The sequence below is a fragment of the Mchenga conophoros genome, linkage group LG15, assembly GCF_057382185.1.
Source record: "Mchenga conophoros isolate Kocher_MC1m ecotype Shallow Benthic linkage group LG15, M_conophoros_male_GT1.1, whole genome shotgun sequence".
Lineage (NCBI taxonomy): Eukaryota > Metazoa > Chordata > Actinopteri > Cichliformes > Cichlidae > Mchenga > Mchenga conophoros.
In genome coordinates, this window is record NC_140540.1 from 20,914,021 (window position 1) to 20,928,075 (window position 14,055).

Here is a 14,055-nt window from a genome sequence, read left to right on the forward strand (position 1 = left end):
ACTGGCACAGAATTGATGGAAAAAACAAAACCGAGTCGGTATAGCAGAACCTTCTAATCTACGGAGATCTGTTATATTAGCTACCTTTTGACTACAGTATTATTTTTAGAAGATGGTTATATGTGGGTTTTTTTTCTGATACCCTTTCACCCCCCCCCCCCCCCCCCCCCCCAACCCCCCACAGCAGCCAACATTTTATCCCTTTCCCTTCACTGAACTAATGCCCTGCTTTGCTTTTACTAAACCCCTACTTACTAATATCAATAACTGCACTGCAGCCCCACCAAAACCCCCACACTCTGTGCCACATTAGCAGTGCATAATGCACAGCTCTCCATATGTCACTATGTATTGACTCTGTACTGTAGTAATGCTGAATTGATTGACTGGGATTTCAGTCAATCAGTGTATGTGTGAGTTTGTGTAGTGAACCTGTATGCCGTTTCTTTAAAATGTGATGTGAGTGCAGCCTTACCTGGTTTCTAAATCTGAACGTGTGTGTGTGTGTGTGTTCAGACGGCTCAGACTCTCGGGACAAACCCAAGCTGTATCGGCTTCAGCACAGCATCACTGAGGTCGGCTCAGACTGCACAGACGACGGCGCCATCCAGGTAAACACCCCATTAAAATACAAAAAATTCTAATACAGACTGTAGAATACTGCACTATATAAACTGCACATATTAATGCTAGAATTTTTCTCTTTTTAAAAAAAGTACTACATTGCAATTTTAAATTAAGATTTCTGTCTTTCTAAAGCTTTCAGTATTTGGGAAGAGCTCACATGCTGCCAAGTTTTGATGCCAGTGCATCCGAGCACTGATGCAAACCCTGTGGAGTTCCCTCACACTCAGTGTTCCCTTACACACACACACACGGTGTTGAATTAACTGTGCAAACATCATGACGTTACTGCAGTTTAAAAAGCTGTCTTTAGATATGATTCAAATGAAAAGCAAAGAGGTGTAGCTGGTGGAGTGAGATGCTGACCAGTGGGGGTTTTTGACCATAAGGGCCATTACACTTGAGCAGCTGCAGCTAACTGTTGTTTGAAAGTCGATCAGGTGAAAATCCAGAGACAAGGTCAGCATCAGGCAGCTGATGATCATTCCAAGGTTAATTTATGATACTTTTACTTGGCCGTCCTGGCTCGAGTTAAACTAAACAGCAAGGGTGTTTAAGCTGATAGAGAGGGGAAACGGTGCACAGCTCTAATGGGAGCTTGAAGTCAAGTGAAACTGACTGCAGAAGAGTTATTTATTTATTTATTTTGCCAGAAGCCAGCCCGACTTACAGCTTAAAAGTGGAGTTTTAGCCTGATGCTGCTTATATAGCTGATATACTTGCTGTGTTTGTCTTCAGCTGCTTGGTCCGGGGATTCTGCCCCACCACTGCAACCTCATGCACAGCGAAGGCATGGTGACTGTGACGCCGCACGGCCCTGACGCAGACACATTTGTAGACGGGCAGCGCATTATCGAGACGACTGTGTTGCGTTCTGGCTCCACCATCCAGTTCGGTTCTGCCCACGTCTTCAAATTCGTGGACCCGATGTTCGACCAGGGAGGGAAGAGAGAACCGGCCATGCCGAGAGGCAGACACAAGTCTGGGTGAGGAATGGGAAAAGGGTTTGTGGGTGTCTGAATGCAAAGTTTTCACCTCAAACTTACGGACATCCATTCTTCTTACTATCCCTCCTTCTTCAACGTCTGTACACACAGTTTCCCGAAGCCTACCAACAGTAAAGAAAGAATAGGGTGTTATTGTAAATGAAGGGAGGGTGAGGTTTGGAGTTGGCAGGCGGAAGCAGAGATGAAGGGAAGGAAAAGTGGGAGGAGGGAGTCTGGGATGGGGAGAGCAGGGAAATGAGAGGAAGAGCGGAGGTCTGGGGTTACGGCAGGCAGGCTGCCCTCTAATCTGATCAACATGATGTTGGGTGTGGCCTCCTCCTCGCTGGAGTTTCACACACTAACGGGAGAAAGACGGAGGGCATACAAGATAAGAAGAGAAAGGAGAGTGTGAGAAAGTTAGGGATCAGTGAAGGAAAGGAGAAACAACTTAAAAGTCTTTAATGGACGACTAACACTGAAAGGAAGAGAGAAAGAAGGAAGTCTGTAAGTACCCAAAACACTAACTCACAACTGTGGGTGTGTTTCTGCATGAATTAGTTTCTACAAATGATTCAAGAAATTGTCCTTTATCTTTTGTAGCACTCTTTCATAAGCATGTGCTCAGTATTTTCTAAAGCTCACAAGGTCATGAACACATTTAAATTAGTTTTTTAACAATCTAGAGTGTAAAGTTTGCCTCTGTAAGCTTTGCCTTCAGATGAAATAAACCTTAAAATTATTTTGGAGTAAAATGAGCATAACATTTTTGCTTGGCTGAATTTAATCCACCAGCCTGGGAGTGGTTTTTTTTTATGTGTTTAAGAGCTGGTTTGTTAGGTTTGAGCGCTTGCTGAGCAAACACAAAATTATACATCAGTGCAGCGTTTTAAAAGAGAGCTAATCCTGTATTTAGCTGTGGGCTGTGACTGCTTTCACAACATGTTCCTCAGAGGCTTTGACACAGGTTTGCATTCCAGTTAGAAACTCCCATCAGGTGATTTTGATTAGTAACCTCAGCTATAGAAGAAGACCTCAAAATTCATGTTTAATACGAAAATACAGCTCACAGTGCTCCACATGTCAGCAGCAAAATGTGACAATAAAATACTTCAGCTTAAAAAAAAGAAGACTCGGGATGAATGAAGTCCACAGACTGTATATATAAGATCAAAGTAGCCACTTGGTCTTTTATATACAGTCTTAATGTTGGTACTTTTGCTGCTCAAGAGTCATAAATCTCTTGCTCAGCCTGTCCCAAACAGCAATACATTATATTTGTCAGACATTTCCATTAAAAATGCTCTAAAGGGCTCCAGGAGCACAGGCATGGTTCAGATCAGCGCAGGTCAACTACAGCTGTCTATGTCTGCCGATTCAAATTCTGCCCTTAAGTTTAAGACTTGGTAGAGTCTCATTGGATGAGTTTTACCCAGTGTAGAGGTGTTATAAAGGGAGAATTTATCAATAGAAGCCAAAAATCTTTTTTTTTAAATTTTTTTTTTTTACAGGCTTTAAATACATTTTTAATGTGTGTGTTTTTTTTATTTTTTTATTTTTTTATTTTTAAAGAGTTAAACATCGTGCATTAACATTTGTAATTTCTAGCTATAGGATATAGCATAAATCGCATAGTTCATTCTTACTATTGATGGTTTTAACGATAGGCAGCTGCATTTAGCCGGTTCTGCCTGTCCAGATACAAACATGAGGAAGATGAAATTAGCTTCCGGGTCATGGATATAGTGGATTTTTTGTAAGTTAAAGAGGTCCATATTTCCCCCAGGAGTTACAGAAAATGTGTGAATATTGACCTTAAATTGAGATTAAGCTTTTTTGGTATCACGAATGGCGAAAGGGAAAATTTTCCTCATTGCCCCAAAAGAAAACCCATTTTTATTTTTCTATATAAGCAAGAAGTACACCTGTATAATCAGATTTCTCAATGGTTCAAATAATACTTTGGTCATTTTATTAGATTTTTTGTTATTGATCAGCTCCTTTGGGAACTTTTTCAGTTGTCAGCTCAGTTGGAGGCATTGTGAAATGATGTTACGAGAAATGAGAACACTGAGGAGTTATATTAAGACCAGGGATCATTTTGTGCAGCTCAGAAAAGGAGAAGTTGTGGATGTGGATCTCTGTGGTTTTCTGGGCTGCTTTCCAGTGTCCTGCTGCACAAACATACCAGGATACCTAGCCACAGTCAAGCTGAGGACTCATCATAATGTTTAGGCCAATTACTGCAGTAGTTTGGCGAGGATTCTTTTTTGGCGTGGTTCAGATGATCTTGTAAGGGAATGAGTGTTTGATCCTTTGATAATCTGCTCCCTCTTAACTTCATCTGTATTCACTGTCAGTGAGTGAGAGAAAAACATGAATGAAACCAGCCAGAAGCCTTAAAAGGAACTTTAATCTGTATCATGTTTAATTTGAGATCATTTTAAATAAATCGTTATCATATCCTTGTGCTGTAATCTCAGTACGCATGACACGGCAGATTCACATTTTAAACACTGTTTTTCATGTTTTATATCATGATAACAGCCTTTTTTGGTCTGCATGTTTGACTTGTTAGCAGCTGACAGAAGTGTGGCACAGATGCAGGATTACAATAGTACGCTTTCTAAACAGAGAAATGAGGCGAGTTGCAAGAAGACTGTTAGTGAGCGGGCGCAAGGTTAAGCAGCACTGTGGTGTGTTTGTTTTGAATTTTCTGTCAGAGTAGAGACTGCCAGAAAAGGCAGATGCTATTGCTGTGTGCTCATACTGCTATGACGCAGTCTTGGTTCTCTTGAAGGTTTCTTCCTCTTAAAAGAGCGTTTTGTTTTTTCCTTCCCACTGTCATCAACTGCTTGTTTAAAAGGGATCATTTGATTGTTGGGGTTTTTCTGTACTATTGTAGGGTCTTTACCTTGCAAGATGAAGTGCCTTGAGGCGACTATATAAATAAAATTGAATTGAAAGTGACCATTTAAAATGATGGCGTCTTGGAAGACATGCAAGGATGGCAGGGTGAGATGGTGGGCCCAGCTGAGTTATCAAATAATAGCAGCCTTATTGGTTAGAAAGCTGCATCCACAGCCGGTATAAAGATGGACAAAGATTGAAAAATTACACCTTCATTCTTTTTAATGGCCAACAGGACTCAACTCCTCTGATTGCAGAGGGTTTCTGGTCGTATAGAAGTCTAAGTTGACTCTCACCTTCCTATCTCCAAGAACTCTGTAAACATTTTTTCATTACTTTAATGCATGAGGCCTTATTTTTGTCAAACACTGAGTGCATTTTGTAAGTTATAGTCATCCTGAGGCTTTTCCAGGGTTATCCAGGATATGTGTGTGGTTTCACAGTCAGATCCACACCTCGTTCACCGCATCTGGTTTCAAAAAACTGATAGTGAAAACACTCATTTTGAGGCTTCATAAAACTAACAAACAGGTGGCATCACAGTGGCTCTCTCCAGCTATTGTACAGTACAGCTAAAACACACAGAAAGCCTTCCTTGGTGCTAATTAACAGACCAGAACTGAAGCACAAGCTTATTAAATGGTCTGCACTTTAAAACAGAGTTTGTGAAAGGGAAAGCCTATCTGTGGAGGCTAAAACATGCTTTTTAATGCAGTGACGTGGGAGCCTGTGGGGTTCGACTCGCATTTGAAGCCAGTCCCAGGTGGCTGTTAGAGGAATTGCAGTCTTTGGCACATCTACATAGTATTTATTTTCCAGCTGCGGAGGTTGTGGCTTTGAGCCTGATTCACATGACTGTCTGGTTTCTGAGATCACATGACACCTGTCATTGATTCCCACGCTGGGATTTGGGACCATCTTGTTAAAGATGTTAGAATCTGTTTTCAAAAGCTGAAAACGGCAGCATCAGAAAGATTTTAATATTTTATCTGTTTTTACTGGAGTTATGAGTTTGTTCGTAATGTACTTCATTTGATTAGAAATTTAGTTTAAGAAAGAAAAAAACAATCAGTCTACTTTCTCTGTCTATGTTGATGCTGGTAATGGTTTAACCTTGTTTGGCTGCTTTTGTTTATTGTGTGCGTGATGGAGATCTCCGTGTCAATGACATGAAGCACTGATGCTTTGTGTTTGTGCTGTGCTCTTTATTCAACATTGATGCCTTGCTGTCACGCGGGCTGTGAAAGCAGAAGCCTGTCTTTTTAAACCCGACTGCTGTCTCTCTCACTCACACACACACACACACACACGACACACACGACACGACACGACACGACACGACACGACACGACATCCTGGCGTTGCTGTGAGTTAGGACTCGTGGCGTGGCTTCTCTATAACTAATTAGACTGTTATGTAAGAGTGTGCATGCATAAAGCGAGCTATCTGTGTGCAAATATCAGCGAGTATTTTACTGCCTCTCACGCCCATCGCTCTCCTCTGTGACGGTGAGTTAGATAAGCGAGCGTGTGTGTGTCTGGATTTAAGTCTGCGCTCTTGTCGACGTCAGTAATGAAAAGTCAGCTGTGGAGAGCGCAGTTTGTCATCTGAACCTCTGAATGTCTGTGTCTCCCCGCTGAAGCAGCGTACCAGAAACCACCTTCGACCTTCACGGAGACGTCCACAGTGGAGGAGCCCTGCCTACCAGCAAGGTAACACACACATGCACACAGACAGAAAAAGAAACACCCACTCATTTTCGTGTATATACTTTATTCCATTCAAAATTCTCTCTGCTCTGCTTTCTGCTCTCAAACACTTAAACACTATGCTGTTAATATTTTTATGTTTTATCTGTCTGAACTTTTATTAAGCAGACTGGCTGAAAGTCGGGCATCATCATATTTTTGTTTACTGCACTGCTTCTGTGGTGGATTCTCCTTTTAAAGTTGGTTTCAAATAATGGCGTTAGTTTATGTTCAAGTCATCGCTGTTCAGGCTGCTCTAAACATGCCAATTTTGACAGTTTCTTTTCCCCCTGCTCTGTATGATGCCTTATCTCAACTATTGTCAACACAGGTGCACAGCTGTCACAGCGAGCACAGAAGCTCCACCCACCTACTATTTAAGCCTTATTTTTGCGAGGGGGAACAAAACTACTACAGTAACTAGTTGTGGTAGAAGAATTCACAGATTTAAAAATATGGAGCCAATCTTATTATGATAATTATGCACACCAGTGGTATTTATCAGTATCTTTCAAATTTCTTTGCAGTTAAATGTCATTTATAGAGTGACAAATCATGACACATCTTAAGGTGTTTTATTTTCAAAGGTAAAGACTATGCACATATTATAAATATTATAAAAACACAATGATTCCACAATCGTCCGTGAGAGAGCTGCTGATGACAAAAAGGAGAAAAATGACTCTCATGGGTTTTCCAAAAATAATTAAGTCTTTTGTTGATTATCGGTGTTGATTTGCAGATCTTCTTGAGTGCATTTCATCTAACATTTAACTCCAAAGAAGTTTAATTCAGATTATTTAAAAATCTGATCAAAGCCACAGATTAATTTTGTCATTTGATTATTGGTTTGACTAACTGCAAAAGCTCTGGAGAAGCAGCAAAACGTTTTTTAAATGTCAAACTCAATACAAAGAAACAAAAACTTGATGAAAAGTGGAAAAAGGGTTGTCATGTTGCTTTTGCTGTAGTAGTTCTGCCAATAAATCTGACCCAAGTCACCATTGTCGGCTTTCCCAGACAAAACTCCATGACACCATAACTTTGATTTGTTTCCCCACGCTGCATTTAAGCCTCGTAGGACTGTAGCCAGTATCTTTAAAATATAATAAGGGACAAATTTCCGTATGTTAAGTTGAATTGAAGCTTCTTTTTTTCTCTGTGTGTTTTCAGAGCTCAGGAAAGCTGGACATGGAGAGAGGAATGGTCAAACCCATGATCAGAGGAGAGCAGCAGGACAGCAGGTCAGACATGGTTTCCTCCAATACCCTGGATTCTCTTGATCCTCATGCTTATCCTTTTTCTCCCCTCTGTATGGATCTCCTCTCCTCATGGTTTGAATCTGTCTCATCAGGTCTCAGGATATTTCAGCAGACAGAACAGAGCTGACTCTTCCAGCCAGCATCGAGTTCAGAGACAACTGTGAGTGTTCGCGCATCACTTTCTGCCTCTTCATTCACCTCACTGTGTCAGTGACACAGTCAATAGCTGGAAACTATTGAACCCTTTCAGTTCCCGTCGTAACGTCCTGGACCGACAAACCTGACCTGATTGCGCTGGAAGTAGTGCTGCTCAATAACGGTGTCATGGTTAATGCAGGCAGTTCAGAGGCTTTTCACGTTTTCTCTCACCTCGCCGACCTGCAGCGATGAAAGGCTGAAAGCCATTATAATCATTAAAATCCTGTTTGACGTTGTGGCACAAAGTCAAGCACGTTCAGTGGTTTTTGCTCCTCGTTTCTGAGCCTGCTTGTGATATTCTTGAACAAGATCTGCGGGTGCAGCCGGGGTGAAGGCGACTCTCCATCGCTGCTTTTTGAAGCCAATGTGGTTTTATTTGATTTATCAGAGTGTGATCTTCAGCATTGGAGGTCGACACCTCCAAATGTGAGACTGTGAAGTGCCCTCTCTGGGTTGAAAGGCAGATATCTCAGGATGTTTTTCGTCGTCTTGTAACAACGCCGCTGGAGGTTTTGGGGGCATGTTTATCTGGGAGGAGACCCTTGGGAACTACAATCAATTTATAATCACCAATTAACCCTTACCCCATGCATGTTTTTGAACTGTTGGTGGAAGCTGGAGTTCCCAGACAGAACCCATGCAGACACAGGGAGAACATGCAGGCTCCATACAGAACGGAAAAGACTGGATTCAAACCCAGGAACTTATTCCTGTGGAACTTTTTCTGTGAAGCTGGCAGGTTGAAGACCATTTCATGACTGGCCTCAAAGGGTTTTTATTGTTCTCTCGTGCACCTTGAACGGTGGAGAAGTTTGGTGCTGTGGTGCATGTATGAAAACTGCTACATCGGGGTGTTTCTGCCTTTACATGTCAGAGTACATTACAGAGATTAATATTAAGCTTCATGATTTCCATCTCTGCGTTTTTCTGAGCCGTGTTCGAGCTGTGCATTCCTGTTTAATAAAGTAATAAAATGAAAGTTCTCCTTTTTGTCTGCCGGTGTGGAGGGAACCTTAGAGCTGGACTGAGTTGTCCTAATCCCCGGCATTTAATTTTCTAATGTCTCTAGTGAATCCTTTATTAGATGATTTCAGAACTCTTTGTTGCTGTTGGATGTTAAATTCATGATAATTGAGTTCCAGACGGCAGTGCAACGTTTCGTTTCCCACGCTTTTTGTAGCCACGAACGCTTCGAGCCGTTTGCTTTGTCTTCCGTTTATTGACTCTTCTTCTGCTCCGGGCCCGAGTCTATCAGCGTGCACGCTCTGACAGTGCTACAGTATATTTGGCACAGTGTGTGAGATCATCTGTTTTCCAGGCAAAAGATGGTTTTTGGTCATAAAGTGGTGGAGACTCTCATACCCCACAGTCCTCAGGGAGCCTAACCATGTGCTGTAAGAGGCAGAAAAGGTGCAGTAGTCTCATCTTCAGGTTTTCATATGGAGTGTTGTAGCTGCTAAAGTGCAGCTGCCACTAGTTTGGCATCGAGTTAAAACCGAATGACTCTAAAGTGAGGCAGCTGGTTTCATTGGTGTTTTCAACATGACACGCATGTGCAGCCAATATCTGCACCGCCAAAGCGACTGATACAAACTGCTTCCCACAGCTCAGAGGCGGTGTGGGCCGACACTTCGAACATGCAGTTTGATTTATTGTGTGCAGTCATTTCTGCCTTTACATACAGTTTTTAATGAGAGATGATATATAAAACCTTTGCATTCATTAATTACTATTATCAGCTATAATGATGAGCTGTTATTCCATGAAATAATAAAAAAAAAAAAATCAGCTATAGTGAAAGAGTTAAACAGGTGGAGATTGTTGTCAGAAGGGGCAGGAATAAATGAATGAAAGCCAAAATAGATGAATAAAAACATGAATGAATTGAATAGTAAACTAGAAGTCTAATAAACAAATGAATATTATTATTGTTATTATTGTTATTGTTATATTAAAAAATAGACAATTCAGAAAAGTTAAGTTTTATTTATCAGTCAACACAGTGGGGAAAAGAAAAACGACTGATGAAAGCAAAACGAAACCAGATAAAAAAAGAATAAAATGAGAATCCATGAATGAATTCATCAATGAATGGCTGAGTGGGTTAAAACAAACAAACAAAAAAACAACAACTGGATGGATGGAAACAGAATAAATAACAGATGAATGAATAAAGCCAGGAACCAGTTGCTGAATGAACTGACAACACAAGGAGTATCTGAATGAAATGCTGAATGAAAACACAGGAAACAAATAAAACTCCTGCTTGCCTCTTTAACACATTTCCGGTGTTTTCTACTGTAGGACTACGATAAAGTGGCTGGAAGTAAAAATGCTCTGTAGTCATCAGTTCAGTTCTCCATTGTTTTGGTGTCTAAGAAGCCTTTAATTCATGTTTTCATAACCCAACTCACCCTTTCTGCGTCAGACTTCGTTGTCTCACCCATACACGTGACCATAACCATGAGTTTAGTTTGTGGGGGATTACTTAAGCTGCATGTTTATTAATTAATTATTAATTAATCACGTGAAATCTGTTACGTCCTCTGACAAACAGCGGCTGCCGCAAAGATTTTATCGAATGTATTCTCTCTGTGTCCATCCAGCTGAAGACACCTTCCTCTCTGCCATCATCAACTACACCAACAGCTCCACGGTTCACTTCAAACTCTCGCCCACGTACGTCCTGTACATGGCCTGCCGCTACGTCTTGTCGCCCACCTACCGGCCCGACATGTCGCCGTCAGAGAGGACGCACAAGGTCATCGCCATCGTCAACAAGATGGTGAGCATGATGGAAGGAGTCATCCAGGTCAGTAATGCGTCTTTTAAAAGTCTTTTCACTGTAATTTTTAAAAGCAGTCGAATCAAATCATCGATTAATTTGCACGTTATCTCGTTCTCATGCTCCTCCTGCTTTTGTCGAATATTAGGTGACGCTCAGCGGTGTTCTTACAAAACTACATTTGTAGTTGTTGTAAGCTGTGTGTGTGTGTGTGTGTGTGTGTGTGTGTGTGTGTGTGTGTGTGTGTGTTTGTGTGTGTGTTTGTGTCTAGCAGCTTTTCTCCACAGTTGTGCTTTCGATTCTGTTTGTCCATCACTCAGTGTTACGCTCGAGATGTGAAGCCTGTTGTGACTCAACATGGAGCTACTGTTACTTAAAATGTCAAGTTTGATGCCGGTCTTATAGCCGTTTTTTTGTAGGGGAGGGAGGCGGTGTCAAAACAGTAATTTTTAAAGACTTTTTCGAGATCTCCTCCTCTAAATAAAACTACATAGAGGTATCTGTGTTCAATATTGCGTTAAGACAAACATCTGCAAGAAGTTTTAATAAACATGCTAAAAATGCCTGGTTTTAATTGAAACAGTCTGTATGGAAATATGAAAAAGGATTAAGACTTTCACCATCTGTTGAAACTTTTTGTTAACTCTGGGCCACGTTAAAAACAGCCAGAAATTCTTTCTCGTTTTCCCAGCAACTTCAGTACCTCATATTTAAGCGGTTTTTAAACCAATTTTGATACTCCAAGTTTCACAAGCGTCATATCGCAATGTGGGATAGATAGCTGGGCACAAGTTATAGATTATGAAATCTTTTTACCTATACTTTGATGGCAAGCTCATCTTCTAGTTGCGATCCCTTCACAGAAAAGAAATCCGTGTTCAAATGTTCTGTAAATTGATTTAGACACATCACATCGATCAGTTTCATGTCCTAAACAGGTGTGGGGAACTTCAGGCCTCAAGGGCCGGTGTCCTGCAGGTTTTAGATGTGTCCTTGATCCAACACAGCTGATCTAAATGGCTAAATTACCTCCTCAACATGTCTTGAAGTTCTCCAGAGGCCTGGTAATGATTGATTCAGGTGTGCTGACCCAGGGTGAGATCTAAATGCTGCAGGACACCGGCCCTCGAGGCCTGGTGTATACTCTATAAAATATTTATAGCATGAAGTTAAGATTTTACATTGCTTAACTAAAGTTACTGTACAAAATAAAAGATAAAAGTGATCCTTGCTGGGTTAGGTGGGAGCACGATGCCACATATGAAGCAGAGGATCTTAGGAGGGGAAAAGTAAACACATAAACACCTACATGTTTCTTTTAAAGCCTCCAGCTTCCAGTAAAGCCATTACTGCTTTTATTTGTTTAGCCTGCAGCAAGCTATTCATTGTCTTTGGCATGCAGAAAAGTTCTAAAACACAAGCACAGACTCACAAATGCACACACAAAGACTGTAAGACTATTTCAGTCTGTGTAGTAGGAGTTCAGCTTTATAGAGTTTCAGGAAAACTATCTTTAGCTACAGACTGAGAGATGTGGGAAGCTTGCTTATAAACTGCGTGCGTGCGTGCGTGTGTGTGTGTGTACGCGCGTGTTTTCAGTTATCATCTGAACATTAATCATTGCATACGAGACACTAATCCAGCATCTCTTTGGGATGTTCCTCGCCAATAACAGTGCTCGCACTCTCTAATATTTAATCCTTGTTAGAGTGCGGTTACAATAGTGTGCTTCAAACATTTTATGCAGCTTTTAGTTGTAAAATATAAAACATTGTATACCTCGTTCACTTTTGCAGTGTTTTCTTTAACATTTTTTCTTTTCCAGCTGACCTCCATCACTTCACTTTTTTGAGGATGGCTTTACATTGTAAACCATAATCATCGTGTGTGTCAAAGTGTATCTGTGTGTCACATAGCTGTCCATACTGTAGCCGTTGACGTGTTTTCTCTCTGTCCTGTGAACGTGTCCTCTTCCTCCTCCTCCTCTTCCTCTTCCTTCCATCCAGGAGATTGCTGAAGGGGATCAGGTAGGATAGCACATCATGATACGGCTGCTAAAGACTCGTCTACCTCTCTCTCCCTGGCTCTGATGCTCTCTCTTTGTCTCATTTTCTTGGGGTGGGTGATGTGGGTAATATTAATTGCGCAGTACACCTTATATTCTGTACTCGCTACTGTTAATGTGAGCTGCACAGATTAGCAATGCCAAGAGCTTTGCAACTCAATACTTTTACTGTATTATCCACAGTTTTCAGAGCTGTTTTTAAGGAACATATTGCAGAGGAAATAAAACAGTCGATCACGTTTGCCATGGTGACAAAATACTACTGGATTATAGTATTGTTCTCAGTGTAGGTTGATTTATTACTCCCAATAGCAACAGAAAAAATGGTTGTTGTTGTTGTTGTTGTTGTTATTATTATTATTATTATTATTATTATTATAATAATGTTAGTATTACATTGTAACTATTAAGTAAAGAAAGATAAATAAATACTTCTGTGTTGAATCGACATAAAGCCTGTTTAAGTGACCGACTCGTGGTCGGCGTTTATATGTGTGCATGGTGTGTCTCCGTTCTTGTGCAGTCACTCCCAAAACACTAGTTATGGGTGTTTTGATGTTTTTCAAACCTATTCACTGGATTTGAAAATGGAAATAGCAAAAAATGCATTATTGTAGTCATTTTTATTTAGTTTAGACTTTTTGCTGTTAATTTTCAGGCAGTTTCTGTAGTGAGGTTTTCTTGTTTCAGTTTCATTTTATTTAAAAATATTTTGTTTTAGTTTAATTTTATTAATTTAAGAGTTAGTTTTTGGCTTTTTAGTTATTATTATGAGATTTATATCAGCGGTAAAGTACAGGTATTTCAGGTATTTAGAAAAAAAAGAAGCCAAACTTTTGGAAAGCGGTTGACTCAGTCTTATAGACAAACAATACAAAAACTAAGCAAATTTCTTGCTATCATTTTTTCCTAGTTTGTTTTTCCCCAGGTCTGTTTATAATTTTTATTTTAGTTAATTACATTTTGGTCACACCTATTTTTAGTTAACTTTAATAACCATGGAGGAGAGTCACAGTCGTTGCGAGCTGCATCAACGTGATGCGTAGTTGTATTTCTAGTGAGGTGCACATCAGGTTGCGGTTTATGGTTACCTACACCATATCTCTAACATTGTTAGTTTTGCGTCAGAGTTTGTCTCGTTGTGCACCTCTGGACTGCTTTAGGACAGCTTCTGTTTTTCAGATTGTTGTTCATGTCACAAAGTTGGAGACAGTGAGCTGCAGTCAACATACATTTTTCTGTTATGCATCACTGTAGGTGGTTCAGTAATCTCATTCTATGTACTAAGGAAACAAATAAGTTGTTATTGCATTGCAAAGCTTCCTCTACGTGCATGATGGGTCTTTTTTTTTTGCGCTGTGCTACTGCCAGCTGATTTCAGTCTGCGTGCAGTGAGTGGAAATGTGAACATTAACGTTATTGCATGAAGGGGCATGGACACGATGGTTAAATGCTGAGCTCGGTGATGATCCTTAGCTTG

At 40.6% G+C, this 14,055-nt stretch overlaps 1 protein-coding gene across 17 annotated transcripts in view; it reads left to right on the plus strand.

Moving 5' to 3' along the window:
- afdna (afadin, adherens junction formation factor a) overlaps nucleotides 1-14,055 on the plus strand; it is a 123,582-nt gene that overhangs the window by 54,697 nt on the left and 54,830 nt on the right. For 12 of the 17 annotated variants that reach the window (XM_085247164.1, XM_085247167.1, XM_085247165.1 and 9 more), the window contains 7 exons: nucleotides 517-611; nucleotides 1,363-1,610; nucleotides 6,160-6,229; nucleotides 7,439-7,509; nucleotides 7,620-7,687; nucleotides 10,332-10,537; nucleotides 12,517-12,537. In XM_085247164.1, the coding sequence (XP_085103290.1) occupies nucleotides 517-611; nucleotides 1,363-1,610; nucleotides 6,160-6,229; nucleotides 7,439-7,509; nucleotides 7,620-7,687; nucleotides 10,332-10,537; nucleotides 12,517-12,537 (779 nt within the window). The remainder of the gene's footprint in view (nucleotides 1-516; nucleotides 612-1,362; nucleotides 1,611-6,159; nucleotides 6,230-7,438; nucleotides 7,510-7,619; nucleotides 7,688-10,331; nucleotides 10,538-12,516; nucleotides 12,538-14,055) is intronic. The other 5 variants (XM_085247173.1, XM_085247181.1, XM_085247179.1 and 2 more) reach the window with 2 other exon arrangements.